Genomic DNA, 16,940 nt, shown 5'->3' with positions numbered 1-16,940 from the left:
AAGTTCTGCAGTCCAACATATGGTTAGTTTTACCATTGGGAGCGAATGGCATACCAGATCCACCCCACCCTCCTCGATGCTCCTAATCATTGGATCCATAATATTTGCAAAGGGCGTCCTCAAGGCAAACTGATGGAGATCATCTACATTGCACCGCCTGTTCAAGAGCCATCAGGAGGGGGAACATATTTGTGATGCTGCCAAGCGTAATGCACTTTTAAACGATTAGTTTTCTGTTTGCATTAGCAAGCAGTTGACTGTAATTTCAAGAGGTTTCAAGAGGAAACTTTGAAGAGCATGAAGAATTTGCAGGTTAATGCACCAAGATAATACTATGAGAAAATCGAAGTTGAGACCTGCAAATTGTGTACCAAGAAAATATATATATTGAAGTGAATTTTAAACAAACTGTTGAAGTCTGATGTTTTGCATGACAAATCAATTTGTATAGTTGTCTAGGTTTGTCTATAAGAGCTTCACAAGGGTACCGTGAACCTGTCAGCTTGACAGCAGATGCTTCCTGTTAGCGAGGTGTGACTTCCACAAGTGAGTGAGCTCAAAGAAGAAAGACACTGTCGTCGCCTTGACCCAAATGCCCTAAAGTGTCAGGTTTGTAGATGAGATCTTCTTTATCTTTCTCCATTGTGAAATATCTAAACCATTGTGGTAAGTGAGTGATTGTCACTTGATGATTGTGCTTTAGAGTAGTTATTTAAGACCCGTGATGAGTTGTGCAAACAAGACAAAGGTGTATTTTTGGGGTGGGAGGAAGTTGAAATGGTGAAGCTGTTCTGGGTTCAGCTCAAGTGATGACTACCATGGAATCTTGGAAGGGGGGGTTGGGGAGGGTGTGACTCACTCCTCACATCCAGGAGACTCAGTCACTGTTTCCACTCGGCTCTCACAGCTGCTGCCAGTTCAGCAGAAACACTGCATGAAACTTCCCAAATCATCGTAGCTCTGCATTCAGGGGAAGAACACAGCTGCTCACAGCTACAGGAATTTCTAAATTCAGCAGTCCAGGAACATTCGTTTGCCCAATACTGTATGAATACATGCAGACACTGGAAATATAGTATTTTGTACATTTTATGTCCTTGAATTTGACTGGCTGAGCAGCATCCTGCTGTAACAGTCCAACAGCTCTAGGTTTGTGTTTGCCTGTGTCAGACAGGGTGTCAATCTGTACATTTGTGGTAGAGATATTTCAGTTACTCTTTCTGCAGGTTACATCAAACCATTTGTTGGTGACAAAAAGACTGTGAGTGATTATTTATTCAATCAATTCAATTCAGAATTACAAGAAGTCAGCTCATGAGTGCCGCTGTTTGGGGCCGCTATGCTCCCTCAATTTGCAATGTGCAGTCAAAGTATGGACAACATATGAAAGTATAGACAACAAGGGCTTTTGGTGCCATTTAGGACGAGGTCATTATATGAGGAGATGGCCTCCATGGCTCTGCTATTGAGAAAAGTGAAAGTGACATGTGAAGGCCAAGTATGGTAACCCATGCTCTGAATTCATCCTCTGCATTTAACTCATCCAGTTAGTGCAAACACATTAGGAGCGGTGAGTAGTGAACACACACACACACACCCGGAGCAGTGGGCAGCCATTTTTGCTGTGGCGTCCGGGGAGCGATTGGGGGTTTTGTGCCTTGCTCAAGGGCACCTCAATCATTTCCTGCCGGTATTGAGAATCAAACCCACAACCTTCAGGTTACCAGTCTGACTCTCTAACCATTAGGCCTTGACAGCCCCAAAGCAATCTACATTGCAGCCTTTTTTATTATTAAACAATTTTATTGAAAATTTTAATTTACAAACTTAAGTAGCCATGGGAATAGTAACTTGCATATGACAATATAACAAATATACACAGTATATCTTCTCCAGTCATATATTTAGTGTAATTCTTACTCAGACTCAAATGCTCCAAGTAGCTAAAGCAGCATAAACAATAGAAATATTCAAACATTTATATTCTATTCAATACATTTAAAGGGTTAGTTCACCCAAAAAGGAAAATTCATGGCTCAGTGAGGCCTGCATTGCCAGCAAGATAATTAACACTTTCATGCCCAGAAAGCTACTAAAGACATATTTAAAACAGTTCATGTGACTACAGTGGTTCAACCTTAATGTTATGAAGTGACGAGAATACTTTTTGAGTGCCAAAAAAACAAAATAACGACTTTATGACAATATCTAGTGACAGGTGTGGAACGACATGAGGGTGAGTGATTAATGACAGACTTCTAGTTTTTGGGTGAACTAACCCTTTAAAATTAGGGGGCTCTACACAAAGGATCTCGCTCCCCATTGACTACCATAGTATTTTTTTTTTCCCTACTATGGTAGTTAATGGGGGTCGAGATCTGTTTGGTTACAAACATTCCTCCAAATATCTTCCTTTGTGTTCAGCAGAACAAAGAAATTTATACAGGTTTGGAACAACTTGAGGGGGAGTAAATGATGACAGAATTTTAATTTTTGGGTGAACCATCCCTTTAAAATGGTGGTTCTCAAACTTTTTTTTGACTTCAGGCCCCCCATTTTCTAAGACGATATTCAAAGACCTCAAAAGATATTTCTATTACTTCTACGTTAACAAAGCTGCTCATTTTCAATAAATAAAAAAAATATACACTACCGTTCAAAAGTTTGGGATCGGTAAGATTTTTTATATTTTTAAAAGAAGTTTCGTCTGCTCACCAAGATTGCATTTATTTAATAAAAAATACAGTAAAAACAGTAATATTGTGAAATGTTATTACAATTTAAAATAACTGTTCTCTATTGGAATATATTTTAAAATGTAATTTATTCTTGTGATGGCAAAGCTGAATTTTCAGCATCATTTCTCCAGTCTTCAGTGTCACATGATCCTTCAGAAATCATTCTAATGTGATGATTTGCTGCTCAAGAAACATTTATTATTATTATCAATGTTAAAAACAGTTTTTTTCAGGATTCCTTGATGAATAGAAAGTTCAAAAGAATAGCATTTATCTGAAATACAAAGCTTTTGTAACATTATACACTACCGTTCAAAAGTTTGGGGTCAGTAAGAATTTTTATTTTTATTTTTTTGAGAAGAATTTAAAGAAATTAATATTTTTTTTCAGCGAGGATGCATTAAATCAATCAAAAGTGACAGTAAAGACATTTAAAATGTAACAAAAAATTATATTTCAAATAAACGCTGTTCGTTTGAACTTTCTATTCATCAAAGAATCCTGAAAAAAATATTGTACACAAATATTTTGTACAATTGTACACATTAAATGTTTCTTAAGCAGTAAATCAGCATATTACAATGATTTCTGAAGGATCATGTGACACTGAAGACTGGAGTAATGATGCTGAAAATTCAGCTTTGACATCACAGGAATAAATTACTTTGTAAAATATATTCAAATAGAAAACAATTATTTTAAATTGTAATAACATTTCACAATATTATGTTTTTTTATTTTATTTTTAATTAAATAAATGCAGCCTTGGTGAGCAGAACTTCTTTTAAAGACATTAAAAATCTTACCGATCCCAAACTTTTGAACGGTAGTGTATATTTACAGAAAATAAGAGTAGCAACAGATTAAAATATTTGAATACAATAATTATAAAGAAGTAAAATAATTAAATTCCAGAAGTTTCAAAAACTGAATGTCCTTCAGGATTTACACTTTTTATTACCAATAAAATTACACCACTTTTCTAGTTGTTGTTATGATTTTTTTTTTTAAATGTACATTTGTAAAATGTACAAATGTACTTTTCCAGGTCTAGAAATAACTTTAAATTCCCTATATATAATAAGGTTTTGGTTTTACATTAAAAATGACAGTTGTTGGCTGCATAAATTAAAATAAGAAATATGATATCAGCTTACATGTGGAATTTTAGTTAATTTAAAGCTTGTTTTGTCTTATTTTAAATCATAAGTAATCTTGAGGGCCTCTTGAAAGTTTGTTGAGGCCCCCTAGTGGGTAAACTCCATGTTATGCACTCCATACATACTCTGCTACATAATGCCTTTGCACATACAGGTTTCCCCCAAGGAAGGGTCATCTTTTTTATTGGACTATTGTATAAAAAATATCACAGTTGTGTTGTTGGTCTGAATTTCACTTCATTTAAGAATGCAGTCTAGATTTACTTCTGAAAAGTTAAAAGTGTTTGTATTAGTTTCCTGTCACAGGTATCCTGAAATGAAGAAAAGGAGTCCATGAAGAAATGAAGAAAAGGAGTCCATGAAGAAATGAAGAAAAGGAGTCCAAAAGAGCTAAAGCATGCGTCAGACTGCTTGATATAGACCTAACTGTCAAGACAGAAGCAAGCTCTGCTGCACTCAGCCACAGAAAATAATGTGGTAGGCCGAATAACACCACTGCAGAACATAACTAACTAGAAGAAAAAAAAAAAACTAATGTGATGAGAAAAACACAAGTGATAAGAAATAGGTGTTAGAACTCATATCAAGTATAAACTGCTGGGGAAACAGTCTAAAAACATTTTAAGTACACAATATTCAATTCATATTTAAGTACACAAAAAAGCCTGCAAGCAAAGTTGGCATGAGAGTTTATAGGATTCTTAAATTGAAACAATTGAAATTCTGCTTTTATATTGTATAATCAGTTCTGAGAAAATTTTCCTACACAAGTAAACAATATATGCTTCTTGAGGCCTCCATCTTAAGAAGCACTTTTTGTGGTGAGATTTCAAACTAGTCTAACAGCAACCTCTGCTGGTAATTTTGACACTAAGTCCAGAGGACATACAAAGAACAACATAAGGGATTATGAAATAACTTCCCCTTCCTCTCGCAGGGGCATCTCTTCTCTGATGATGCGTTTACTGGAGCGAGGGCGGGACAACCTGTCACTCACAATATCACAGCAATAGCAAACCACAACCCTCCACTGATCCAGTTCAAGTCCCACCCAACATTTTTTCTTGTTCAAGAAGCTGTTTCAATAGGGAATAAAAGATGATTGCAACTTCCCTTTCATGCCGACTTTAATAAAGTTTAATAATTGCAAGTTAAAGTTGCAATGAAATGTAAGTAGCGGCAGATCTTTTCTTCCATATTGTGGTGTACATCTGAGTGAAACAGATTAGCGAATAAGAAAAAAAAAATGTAGTGCAGGACTTGATTCGATCCATTGGTTGTTGATTGGATTTTGAGCTGTGTCCACTGCACACAAAACTGTAGGTAGATGAACGGGAGACTGACTAAATGATTAGAGAAGTCCTGCAGAAGATACCAGAGAGAAGTCTGTCATTTTCACCATTAGGTTTAGTATAAATATATTTATTATATATTTTTTATAAATCTAAATCGATTAAACATTACAAGGTCAAACCTTTTTTTTTTTTTTTAAGTATAAACATATGCACAGATGAATTGTTCACAATAAATCTATAACATGCATTTAGAAAAACGATAGGATGATTTTTAATGCCGACTTAAACCTTTCAGTATTTCCCTTATTGGTGTTTCCTTGCTTTTTTTTCTGCAGCAACAACATCATGTGTACAATCTATAACCTGGCAAAAAAATAAATAAAATAAATAATAAAAAAATAGTTATAGTTATGGTGCCAAGTAAAAAAATCATTTCAGTCAAGTTCCATATTTTTCCTCCACTGAGCTCTCAAAGCTTTTCTCAGTTCTAACTCTTAGCATTTTTTTAAAACCATATTTGTTAATTAAGATAAACTTAAGTGTGGAAAATAGAAGTTGTCACTAGATTCCCAGCTAGATCTAAATCTCTAGTGACACAAATGCTCATGAATCACCTCTGGATTTAATACGAGTAACTTTACCTCATCAGTGATGTCCTCAATAATTTGGTTCTGTTCGTTGAGCTTGTCAGTCATATTCAGTGCCATGATCTTTAGATTCCTAACGTTGTCGCCCACCTGCTTCAGATTCTCTTCCATCTCATCTTCTCGTTCATCATTTGTTATTCTTACAGAAAGAAAAACACTTGAATTTTCCAGCTAAGACCTTTACATATCTATTAGATAAACACATGTGTCTAAATATAAATTAACAGCTTGTGCCATATGGCAATGCATAACACAAATCTCTATATATCTCACCTCTTGATGTAAGGGCCGGAGGGGGCCGCTGATGCATTGAGGATGGCAGGCTGTTGGCTGGATACCACATTCCGCTTGCTTTCCTTTGGTTTCTTACCCTGCTTATATCTCCTGTCAGTCTTGGTGGACTTCAATCTGAAAGAGAAGCCATTCAGATCCAAAGAAATAAATCAAATAACAAGCACTGACGTGAAAACCAAAAACTAAAAGTGCCAATTTATTTTATACAAGACGGAGGACAGGTTTAAAGCTTAACACAGTGTCTACACGAGCAGACCAACGTGACAAAAGCAAATAGAACCCATTATAATCAGTGATGCTGTCTACACTGGATGTGGCGCCACACAAACTCCCGATGGTAAACTTGCTCAAGGGCACCTCAGTCATTTCCTGCCGGTATTGAGAATCAAACCCGCAATCTTTGGGTTACCAGTAGTGATGGCCGATTTCGAAACACTGCTTCATGAAGCTCCGAAGCTTTATGAATCTTTTGTGATTCGGAGCGTGTATCAACCTGCCAAAGTCATGTGATTTCAGTAAACAAGGTTTCAAAATGTTCCAAAACAGTTCAAAATTTCAATGGTTCACCGGTAGAGGGCGATGATAAAGTGAACCCATGAATCATGCAGATTCACTGAGAACAATGGACCCTTCGCTAAGCCCCGCCCTCCTTAGTTACTGTTGCTACGCCTGTCAAGCTTTCACGCCTGGCAAGTCTATTACAGTATGTATGCACCAGTGTCAGACATTTCCAAGGAGATAATTGGTCATTTTTGCAAACAGGTGAAATATCTGAGAGAGCAAGACAAAAGGAACTGCAGTATGCATTCGAGGGATATATACACGACATAATATGCAACCGATTACAAATAATTTGATCAAAATTGAAGCTAAAGCCTATAGGTCCCAGCGCAAGCAGCAGCCGCCTCATACGCTGACCATTCAAATTGGAAAAACAAATTGAGGAACAGGTTTGTTCATCCACAGCAGAAAATAACCTAATAATTATAAATCAAACAGCTTATCCATAAGTCTTGTGGAATAAACACAAGACATTAGCCTGATTATTCTGCAATGATAACATTCTCCCGCTTATATTTTAGCGTGCCAGGCTACTCCGTCTTGCCTTTAATCATCTTATTTTACATTCAAATATATGCATTATGAACAAAGAACCGTCATTATTTCCAAGCAATGATGTGCTGAGTTAGCTAGCTAGCTAACCTACCCGTCAGATTGTCCTACCCGGGCTTACTGCATGTGCATACATCAATATTACATCATTGTTGTCATGATAAATAACACAAAATTACTGTATTTGCATTATTGTAAGGGTAGATTTAGTGTTGGGGTAGGTGTAGACATTAATAAAGCACAATCTGATAAGTAGCATTTTTCGCTATCTTTTTATACTTGTTCTAACGATTAATGCTATATCATATTGTGCTACGACTACTGTACTTGCATTATTATAAGGGTAAGTTTAGGGTTGGGGAAGGTGTAGGTGTAGATGTTAATAAAGCCACGCTGGAAGCACAATCTGATAGCATTAGGTAACGTTAGCATTTTTCGCTGTCAGATTTTGCTACCTACTGTTTCAATGGGAGGTAGCAAAATCTGACAGGGTAGCACAAATTGTCAGAACACAAATTGTCATTTCTCCCTTTGGGTTTTAGGTTTCGGGAATTGAAAAAATTCCACCACCCCATCCAAACTTTTAAGATACCGCATATCAGATTTACACAATCCATACGCACAACGCTTTGGCATGTTTCCCTCGCTCGAAAGCTTGACAGACCCTCCCGTGCCTAGTTACGGTTGCTAAACCATGATTGGCCTGTGGTGGTTTTTGGGAGTGGCTTAGCGAAGGGTCAATTGAACAAGTGTCTATGGGCTTTACCCTATGGTTTTACCAGATCTCTGAGCAGTTTTATACATTTGTAGACGTTTTAATTAGACATTAGAATAATTCAAATTAATAATGGTAGTTATTAATCTCTTATTGGCCTGTTTAGCTTGAGCCATGGAACAAACAAAACAAGCCCTGAAAATTGATAAAAGAACACATATTATACAGACACTCTATATTAAATCTTATTAGATGATTAATTAATTGCATTTAATAGATTTTACTTTCAATAAAACATTTGCAATAGATTTGTAAAGTGTTTTTATGCACGTTTGGCCTGAGTTTTGTTGCATTTACACTGTTCTGACCACTAGGGGTCACAATGGAGAAGGGTGTCAGATCGTTTTGAAGCTTCGACACATTAAGCCTCGTTTACACGGCTGCGACGCAGCAACCGGAGCTGATACGCGGCCACTCTAGTCAATGCTCGTGTTTACACCAGCCGCGCCGCAGTGCGTTTGAGAAGCATCCCAGAAGCGGCTCGACGCGCTACTTCGCTAAAGATAGGCGCCTCGCCTATTTTTGACGGACGCCGCGTCCAAGACGCACAGCTCTAATACAAAATAAAGTCAAAATAATCACCCTGAGTAAACTCCCGCTCATATTTCACATCAGTAGGAGGCCAGAAACTGACGACAAGCGATTTCTTTGTTTTTGTTGTCCATAACTGGAATTTTATGTGTATTAACTTCATCTTTATGGCTACAGCAAAATAAAGTATGGCATAGCAATAAACACAATTAAACCAGACAAAATAATTTAGCCATTAAAAACATGAAAAAATCAATGAAAACAACGTTGGACAGGCAAATCTAGTGGTCTCGCGAATCCAGCCGCTTCGCTTCAGAAATGCTTCTGGTGTGAGTTGACACCACGTAGAGGACGGAACAAAACCTTTTCCGGAGCCATAACGCGCCGCAGACGCGTGCAGTGTAAACTAGGCTTTACGGCACATTTGCTTCAACTTCTTCAGTGTTTCGTGAAGCCTCGATCTGCCCATCACTAGTTACCAGTCCGACTCTCTAGCCATTAAGCACAACTGCCTTAAACAGAGAGCAGTAGCTCCAGCTACAATGTTCTTCCGCAAGACACATGCAGTTTTGTTTATTAACCGCTAGAGCGCCAAAAGTTACCTTTAATTTATGCTTGTTTTGTCTTAAAATCATTTTAAGCCATCTTGAGGCCCCACTATGTGGCCCCGGGCCCCCGGTTGAGAACCACTGATGTAGCCTTTATTCTAATATTGTTCCACAGTGTCTTACTTCTTAATTGTGTTGTATTCCGACAAGAAATCTAGTCTAATGGTGTGTGCACACCAAAAGCGAATTTAATTATTTGCATGAGTAGATTACATACAAAGTCAATGCAAAGACATGAATAGACGCAAATTTGTGCCGGGCGACGCAAAAGACGTCATTTGGGCGACACGATTGCCGCAAATGCACAAAATTCGCCTCAATCATGTCTTGTAAGTAGAAAAATTCATTGTCGTGCAAGCCAGTCAGCAAAGAGTTGACGCATCCGGTTGTATCAGAAAATGAAGGAGAGCATTATTGTGGCGACCCTAGCTAGCAGGTTATCAAACTGGGCACCCGTCATTCTCAAGTAGTGCTCCGGTACATCCAGGCGCAGTTCCTGGAGAAGAGTTGCCTGCGCCTCTGGATGGTGCTGTAAACCCAGACACGTCATTTGGCTTTCTGGTGTATTTGGGACTTCCACAACAAATACAGAGAAGCAATAGTAATTATTTCCAACATGGTTGATGACAGAAAAAACGGCAGAAAGAAATGTTGTTGTTGTTGTTGTTGATGTGCGTGAAGACATTCCTCATGTTTTTATTCGCGAATGACGCAAAAAACAAGTAATCCCGCGAGTAATCTAGAGCAAGTAACGGGATGCGAATATTCGCTTCTAATTGACATTTAAAAATCATTGTCAATTAATAAGATATATGCTCAAACCAACCTGTTAGATGGCCACAGACACAGGCCGCACCATTTGGACAGTTCATTCAGGTTTTTTCTAGCCTTTTTCATGTCCTGCTCAATCTGGTCCATTTCCTGTTTCACATGCCTTAGTTTTTCTGAGATAGAGAGAAAGAGAATACAGGTGCGGTCATCACCGGTCTGATCCCAGTGCGGAATGTATGTGGGGAATTTTGGCCTTCACACGAAAATCCCGATTGCTCAGAAATGACTGGATTTTGAATTTGAAAATTCGCCAAGCAATGGCAAATGTGATCGCACCTTAACATTTCATCGCTAATTATTATAAGGTGTACTCTAAACGACATCTGTAAGAATCTACAGAAATTATTTAATGTGTGAAAAGGCCTCCAAAATTGTGGGATATTGAAGTAGACATCTGGAATCAGGTGTATTGAAATAACGGACTCACCTTCCTGCTCATCCAACATAGTTAGTGTTTTGCCACCAACGTCCAAACTCTGCAAATACACACAAGCTTCAAGTTCAACTAAAAGCAATGAGCAAATTGCGATAGTTCTGAGCATTTTTACATTTCAAATGGCAGTATAAGTTATTTGGGACATGTTTTTAAGGAGCATCCATGTGTCATTGGTTTAACTGGTTGAAATAAGATGACTTACCTCCTGTGTTGTTTGTAACATTCGTCTACAGCTATCGACTGACTGACAAACAAATACAAAGAAACTTAGTCAAACATTACTGTAATATAATAACACATCTATTATGATAAAAACATTTTATCAGTACTGTTCTGATAAACTGGGGTTGTCCAAAACTAGTTTCGTTCTCATTAAACCACATTTGACCTGGAAAATGACAAGCACTAAACAAGTGAGAACAAAAGAAAAAAGGAGTTTTATCTCAAGTTTAGAGAAACAAAACGCTGCTTTCATATGAGCTGGGAATTTTACAGGAACAGAAACAGCATCTAATAAAGGAACAAGAAGGATCATTATCTTCTTTAACATCCTCATGGTATCAGAGGACAAACCTACCTCATCTGTTATACGGTTGGCTTTGATTGTGATCTCATCCACTGACATGTCTGCCATCCTGCTGGATTGGGATTCTGCTGGCATACACTCTGAGAAAAGTATAAGTCAAATTTAAGATGATACAAGATTGCCACATATAGAGCTTTCCATGGAAATAAAACAACCCTAAATTCCACATGACCATATGACAATTATAAACAATATATAAAAGAGAACCATTTTTAATTGTCATACTTTTACCAACCTTCTTACACTTATGGGTCAAAAAATCTGTTGTTATGCTTTATTATTGCCAGATATTGGGTTCAATCTTTTTATCAACTTGTTTTCTTTCAATTATCACAGGTTTTGTATTTCCTCTGATCGAAGGCATCACTAATCTGAGTTTATGCACTTCAGTTTCAGAGAGAAAAAGTTCACTAACACTTATTTACCTTTAACAAAAACAGGAGCATAAGCTCAGATCAGTTAGGTAAAGGATTTTCAACACAGCACAAAGAATAAGTCAAACCAAATAAGCTATCAAGCACATCATAATTAAAAAAAAAATGTGTAAGTAAGTAAGAGTTGTCTACAAACTATATACTGTGCCTCTTTCAGTTACTGTAGAAGTGTATGTATATCTGTGAACTTACTCTCAAGATGCTCCAGAGTTCTGATGAGTGAGCGATGGTGTCGCGATTCAGTTGTACAGGTTGAAGTTTAGGCTACTCTTCGCATCACAAAAAAATCAGATAGATCAGAGAGAATTGTGGGTGTAGCAGAGTGTAATTATGTTAAATTATTGCTTAAACGGAGCAGGGGGGAAGGGGGATTTCCGCTTCAACAAGGGGACTTAAAAAAAACGCATCAACAGTGCTAGAGAAACCGCGGATTTGGCAGCACTGAAATGGGGACAGTGGCATCGGTGGTATTGTGGGTTATTACTCGGGAGTTTCTGGTATGAGCGCACCTACATTACTCATGGGAACGCAGATTGAGATTATTTCGACATTTTATGGCTGTCAATTGATTAAAACATCGAATCATGTTCTCTGCTGAAACTTTCTGAATAATAAATAAATATATTTCCCCACTAACCCAGTAGCCCCTCACTGCAGCTGGACTCGTCTTCTCATTAACAGTGTTTTTCTCTTGGTCTTACCTGTTGAGTTTACATTTTTAAATGAATCTGACTTATTAGGCTATTCCAGTCTTTTAAAAAAGTTGAATGAATGAATGCGTGGTACATGCCTTAAATAAATTTAACAGTGTTAAATATTTAATAATTTCATCAGTCATTTCACTCGGCGGCCATCTTTGAAACGCCTCTCGGGCATTCAAGTGCGGCTCCTATCTCTTTGAATGGGTTTGCCAAGCTTTCGATTAAAATAATCATATTTGAAATCACCAATGAAATCTGACAACTGTCTCATAAATTTTGTTTCTAAACCCCCAAATCATGAAAAAAATTGTATTTTTTAGGCTGGATCAAGCTAATGCGCATGCGCAGTCCTAAATGTCTGACTGTTTCTATAGGAACCGGAGCAGTGACGCGATGACTTTACCAGTCGGTGATTGGCTCTTATTGGTGGGACTTATGCCGCGTTCCAGGCAACCCGTAACCCGTGTTTTTCCGACCTTCTACCCGTGAAAGTGCACTGGAACAGCAGTCAAACCCGTGACTTCCCACATGTGAACTCGTAGATCGATGTACTCCCAGTTACGGGTTCTGACGTCACATAGCCCGCGAAACAACAATGGCAGCCCCTACGTATGCAAGTGCACGGTAAAATAACGTAAAATAAAAGGTATAACAGCTTATCTTGCCTTATGCGCCGTTTTCCTCCTATGTTTCTCTTTCAAATAAGCAAGGAGTAAGCACCTGCGATAGAAATAATTTTTAATGAGCATAAGCCCCGTACGGTCCGCCATGTTGGTTTGTTTACACTTTTACGCAGTTTGGCGTGACTTTCCTGAAACGCTACAAAGTCGTGAGTCGTGATTTGAAGTCGTGACTTACGGGCTCAAAAACCTGCCTGGAACGCAGCATTATTCCCCCAAATTGCGCTTTGCACTTTCTCCCATTCAAAACAATACAAGTGACGCGTCTTGTGTTATTCTCTATAGTCTTTGATATTAATTAAGCATAAATTACATGTTAATTACATAGGCTACAGTAAAATTACTGACAATGAAAAATTACAGAATAGTGATTAAAATATTTAATACAATTAAATAAAGCTTCGTACTGAACATCAGGTCTCACACACTTCAGCATCGCTAGTTTAGTCAAGCACTAAATAATCACGTTCTGCTGAGTTCGAAATTCATAACAAAATAATAATCATAATATCTCGTCTATCTCTGAAAATGTCGAGATTTTTAAATCACCTTGCGGACACTCATTTTAAGTGGCGTTTAGTCAACTGGGTTAAAACTACCATTTTAAATATTACGGTTATCGCTAATAGGCTATATTGTGGAACCCATAATTAACACGATAGCGACATTACTTTTTTTTTTAATATCACTATTATCGTGAATACCTGTATATCGCGATACCCCTAAAGTAATGGTTTGTTTGTCCGTATTGAATTGCACATATTCACCGCTAGGTGGGGATGTTTTCCTTCAAATCGAATTTATTTGAATTGTTTTGTAATTCATTGAAATGTTAATGTCAATTTGCAAAATTGTATATGATCACAAAGCTAAAAGTTTTTATTGATTTAAAAGGATTAAAAAGGAAGATAACTGTTTTAAATAAACAGAGTAGCATTGATTTACACTTCTAATATTTACTCCAGACCAATGCTTTAAGATTCCAAATCAGTTGTGTGTTATTCAAAATCATATGAACTTGATGATGAACCAACGGAGACATTGAGTTACATAGATAATGTATAAAGTATTACACCTGCCTTTACAACTTCCTGTGGGCAGCCATTCTAAACAGGAAGTGAGTTGGCAATGAGGGGTGAGAAGGGAGAACACCACATGGGAGAATACCTTGAACTGTCTTGTTTTTAACTTTGTGATTTTCTTCTTTCTTATAAATAAACTTGTTGAGAAAACATAGAAATGACTATTTCATTGAAAGAGAGTGAGTTATTATACAAACTAAAATTTGGTAATTGGAAGGTGCCATCAAGCTTAGGCCATAACAATGGGAGAACCAAGCCCGAGAGATGAAGGGAAACCTCTGTCCCAAGTTGATCTCTTTTGTCTTTAGACTGTCTGCAAAATTTTATCAGCAGACTTTGTTTCATGCTATATCCTATGTGGTATTACATTTGTCAGACTCTCAGTGAACAGAGCTGGCTGAAAACCTGTTTCCTTCCAGCTCCACAGCATATGTAGACCTCCTCAGCAGTTTCCTGGACAGCAGACACAGAAAGTCTCGAAGGGAGGTGAAACAGAGGCACTGTCCTAGTTCTTGAGACCTCAAATGCTTCAAATAACTAGGCTACTATGTAATCCTCTTGAGGAAAACCAGAGAACTCTTTTTAAGTGAAGTGACGTTGCCAAGTGTGGTGTCTCATACCTCATACTCGGAATTTGTGCTCTGCATTTCGCCCATCAAGTGCACACACACAGTAGTGAGTATTGAACACACACCCGGAGCATGTTAATTACATACTGTGAAATTACAGATGATGAAAAATTACAGAATAGTGATTCAAATTTTTAAAGGTGCCCTAGATTATGTTTTTAAAAGATGTAATATAAGTCTAAGGTGTCCCCTGAATGTGTCTGTGAAGTTTCAGATCAAAATACCCCATAGATTTTGTTTTATTAATTTTTTTAACTGCCTATTTTGGGGCATCATTATAAATGCGCCGATTTTATGCTGCGACTCCTTTAAATCCCGTGCTCTCCGCCCACAGAGCTTGCGCTTGCCTTGAACAGTGTCTTAACAAAGTTTACACAGCTAATATAACCCTCAAAATGGATCTTTACAAAGTGTTCGTCATGCATGCGTCGGATTATGTGAGTATTGTATACTGTTATATTGTTTACTTCTGATTTTGAATGAGTTTGATAGTGCTCCGTGGCTAACGGCTAATATTACTCTGTTGGAGAGATTTATAAAGAATGAAGTTGTGTTTATGCATTATACAGACTGCAAGTGTTTAAAAATGAAAATAACGACGGCTCTCTTGTCTCCGTGAATACAGTAATAACCGATGGTAACTTTAACCACATTTAACAGTACATTAGCAACATGCTAACGAAACATTTAGAAAGACAGTTTACAAATATCACTAAAAATATCATGTTATCATGGATCATGTCAGTTATTATTGCTCCATCTGCCATTTTTCACTATTGTTCTTGCTTGCTTACCTAGTCTGATGATTCAGCTGTGCACAGATCCAGACGTTAATACTGGCTGCCCTTGTGTAATGCCTTGAACATGGGCTGGCATATGCAAATATTGGGGGCGTACATATTAATGATCCCGACTGTTACGTAACAGTCGGTGTTATGTTGAGATTCGCCTGTTCTTCGGAGGTCTTTTAAACAAATGAGATTTATATAAAAAGGAGGAAACAATGGAGTTTGAGACTCACTGTATGTCATTTCCATGTACTGAACTCTTGTTATTTAATAATGCCAAGATAAATTCAATTTTTCATTCGAGGGCACCTTTAATACAATGTAAAAAAGTTTAGTGGGCAGCCATTTTTGCAGCGGCGCCCAGGGAGTGATTGGGGGTTATAGGTGCCTTACTCAAGGGCACCACAGTTGTGGGTAATGAGAGTGGAAGACAGCGCTGTTCATTCACTCCCCCCACCTACATTTCCTGCCGGTACTGAGACTCGAACCCGCAACCTTCGGTTTACAAGTCAGACTCTCTAACCATGACGCGACAACTACCCTACATGGAAAAATACCCTGAACTTTGTGATTTTCTTCTTTCCAATAAATATAGTTTCCATGCAAGTTTTCATGCAAGTCAGTGACTAACAGAATGTACAGATTAATTAGATTAATATACATGTGTCAAAATAGTATTAGAAAATTAGAAAACATGCTAAGTTAACATACTTGTTTCCACCCTTTCCCTGTTGAAGAAGGCACACCAGCGACTGTACGGTACTTTCCAAGGCCACTGGGGAAAAACAAACTGTCCCAGCAGCTGCTTGTGTCCTTCTACCACTGCTCTGTTGAAAGTGTACTAACTTACGTCATGTTGATGTGGTATGCTGGATGTACTGTAGCACAGAGAATCAGCTCCCTTCACTTGAGCGCATTTACAGAACCAGATGCCTATGGTGTACCAGAAATATAATAAAAGATTTCTTTCACCCTGGCAATTATCTCTTCACTCAGCTGCCATCCGGAAGACGTTATCAGTCTCTTTGGACACGCACTTCCAGACTCCTGAACAGTTTCTACCCATGTGCCATCAAGGAACTGATTTCTAGTTAAAAAACTGGAGGACTTTTATATGTTTTTAATTAACATATTTTCTTATTGACTATACTTTTTTACTTTGTTCTTGTCTATATTTGTCTCTATACATGTTTATATGTGGATGTACCACTGAGCACAACATTTCATTGCATAGTTGTGCAATGGCAGTAAACTATTCTATTCCGTTAAAAACAATGCTACAGCCAGTTATTCTACTTTGAATTGTGCACTCCATGTCGGAATGGCTGATTTGTTTTGGTCTGCATATTAAAATGTGGATAAATCAGCTCATCAATTTACAGCTCGTCGCCTTCATTTGTTTGCTCCTGTTGCGTGTCCTCAATCTGGAAACCTTAGTGAGTGTCGAGTCTGAGGAGAAGATGGCGGGGGAAACAACCCTCTCCAATATTTTGATTTTGGACTGCAGTACCCATTTCAACCAGTAGCTGTCAGTATTACACACTGCACCTTTACAGCACTGATGATCACGTAATAGAACAAATACTAATACCTGTAAGAGATTACAAAGTAT

General features: G+C 37.7%; 1 protein-coding gene and 1 long non-coding RNA gene across 6 annotated transcripts; one reads left to right on the top strand and one right to left on the bottom strand.

Annotated features, from left to right (window-relative positions):
- Positions 1-33: 33 nt before the first annotated feature.
- LOC125269102 lies at positions 34-4,325 on the top strand. The gene is made up of 3 exons (XR_007185027.1): positions 34-312; positions 452-609; positions 4,192-4,325. It is a non-coding gene; the product is annotated as an uncharacterized LOC125269102 (long non-coding RNA).
- LOC125269100 (synaptosomal-associated protein 23-like) lies at positions 3,482-16,828 on the bottom strand. Of its 5 annotated transcripts, none has more exons than XM_048191845.1 (9): positions 12,150-12,321; positions 11,641-11,712; positions 11,006-11,094; positions 10,631-10,672; positions 10,420-10,468; positions 9,988-10,105; positions 6,114-6,248; positions 5,835-5,979; positions 3,483-5,260 (listed from the first exon to the last, which is right to left on the bottom strand). In XM_048191845.1, exons 3-9 carry the CDS (start codon positions 11,087-11,089, stop codon positions 5,036-5,038), a joined length of 798 nt encoding a protein of 265 aa, XP_048047802.1. In that variant the 5' UTR covers positions 11,090-11,094; positions 11,641-11,712; positions 12,150-12,321; the 3' UTR covers positions 3,483-5,035. The 5 variants fall into 5 exon arrangements, with proteins under 5 accessions (XP_048047803.1, XP_048047802.1, XP_048047801.1 ...); XM_048191848.1 differs by lacking the exon at positions 12,150-12,321 and adding an exon at positions 5,482-5,556 and having other exon boundaries at positions 5,121-5,260; positions 11,641-12,121; XM_048191846.1 differs by lacking the exons at positions 11,641-11,712; positions 12,150-12,321 and adding an exon at positions 16,040-16,828 and having other exon boundaries at positions 3,482-5,260.
- Positions 16,829-16,940: the final 112 nt, after the last annotated feature.

This window comes from Megalobrama amblycephala, linkage group LG5, assembly GCF_018812025.1.
Source record: "Megalobrama amblycephala isolate DHTTF-2021 linkage group LG5, ASM1881202v1, whole genome shotgun sequence".
Classification (NCBI taxonomy): domain Eukaryota; kingdom Metazoa; phylum Chordata; class Actinopteri; order Cypriniformes; family Xenocyprididae; genus Megalobrama; species Megalobrama amblycephala.
This window is presented reverse-complemented; position numbering and strand designations above follow the sequence as displayed.

Coding starts and splice junctions, on each gene's coding strand:
- LOC125269100 (XM_048191846.1), bottom strand. CDS start 11,089: ATGCCAGCAGAATCCCAATCCAGCAGGATGGCAGACATGTCAGTGGAT. Junction 6,249..9,987: donor TGTCTGTGGCCATCTAACAG/GTTGGTTTGAGC, acceptor CTTCTCTTTCAG/ATTGAAGTCCACCAAGACTG. Junction 5,980..6,113: donor TCCGGCCCTTACATCAAGAG/GTGAGATATATA, acceptor TCTTTCTGTAAG/AATAACAAATGATGAACGAG.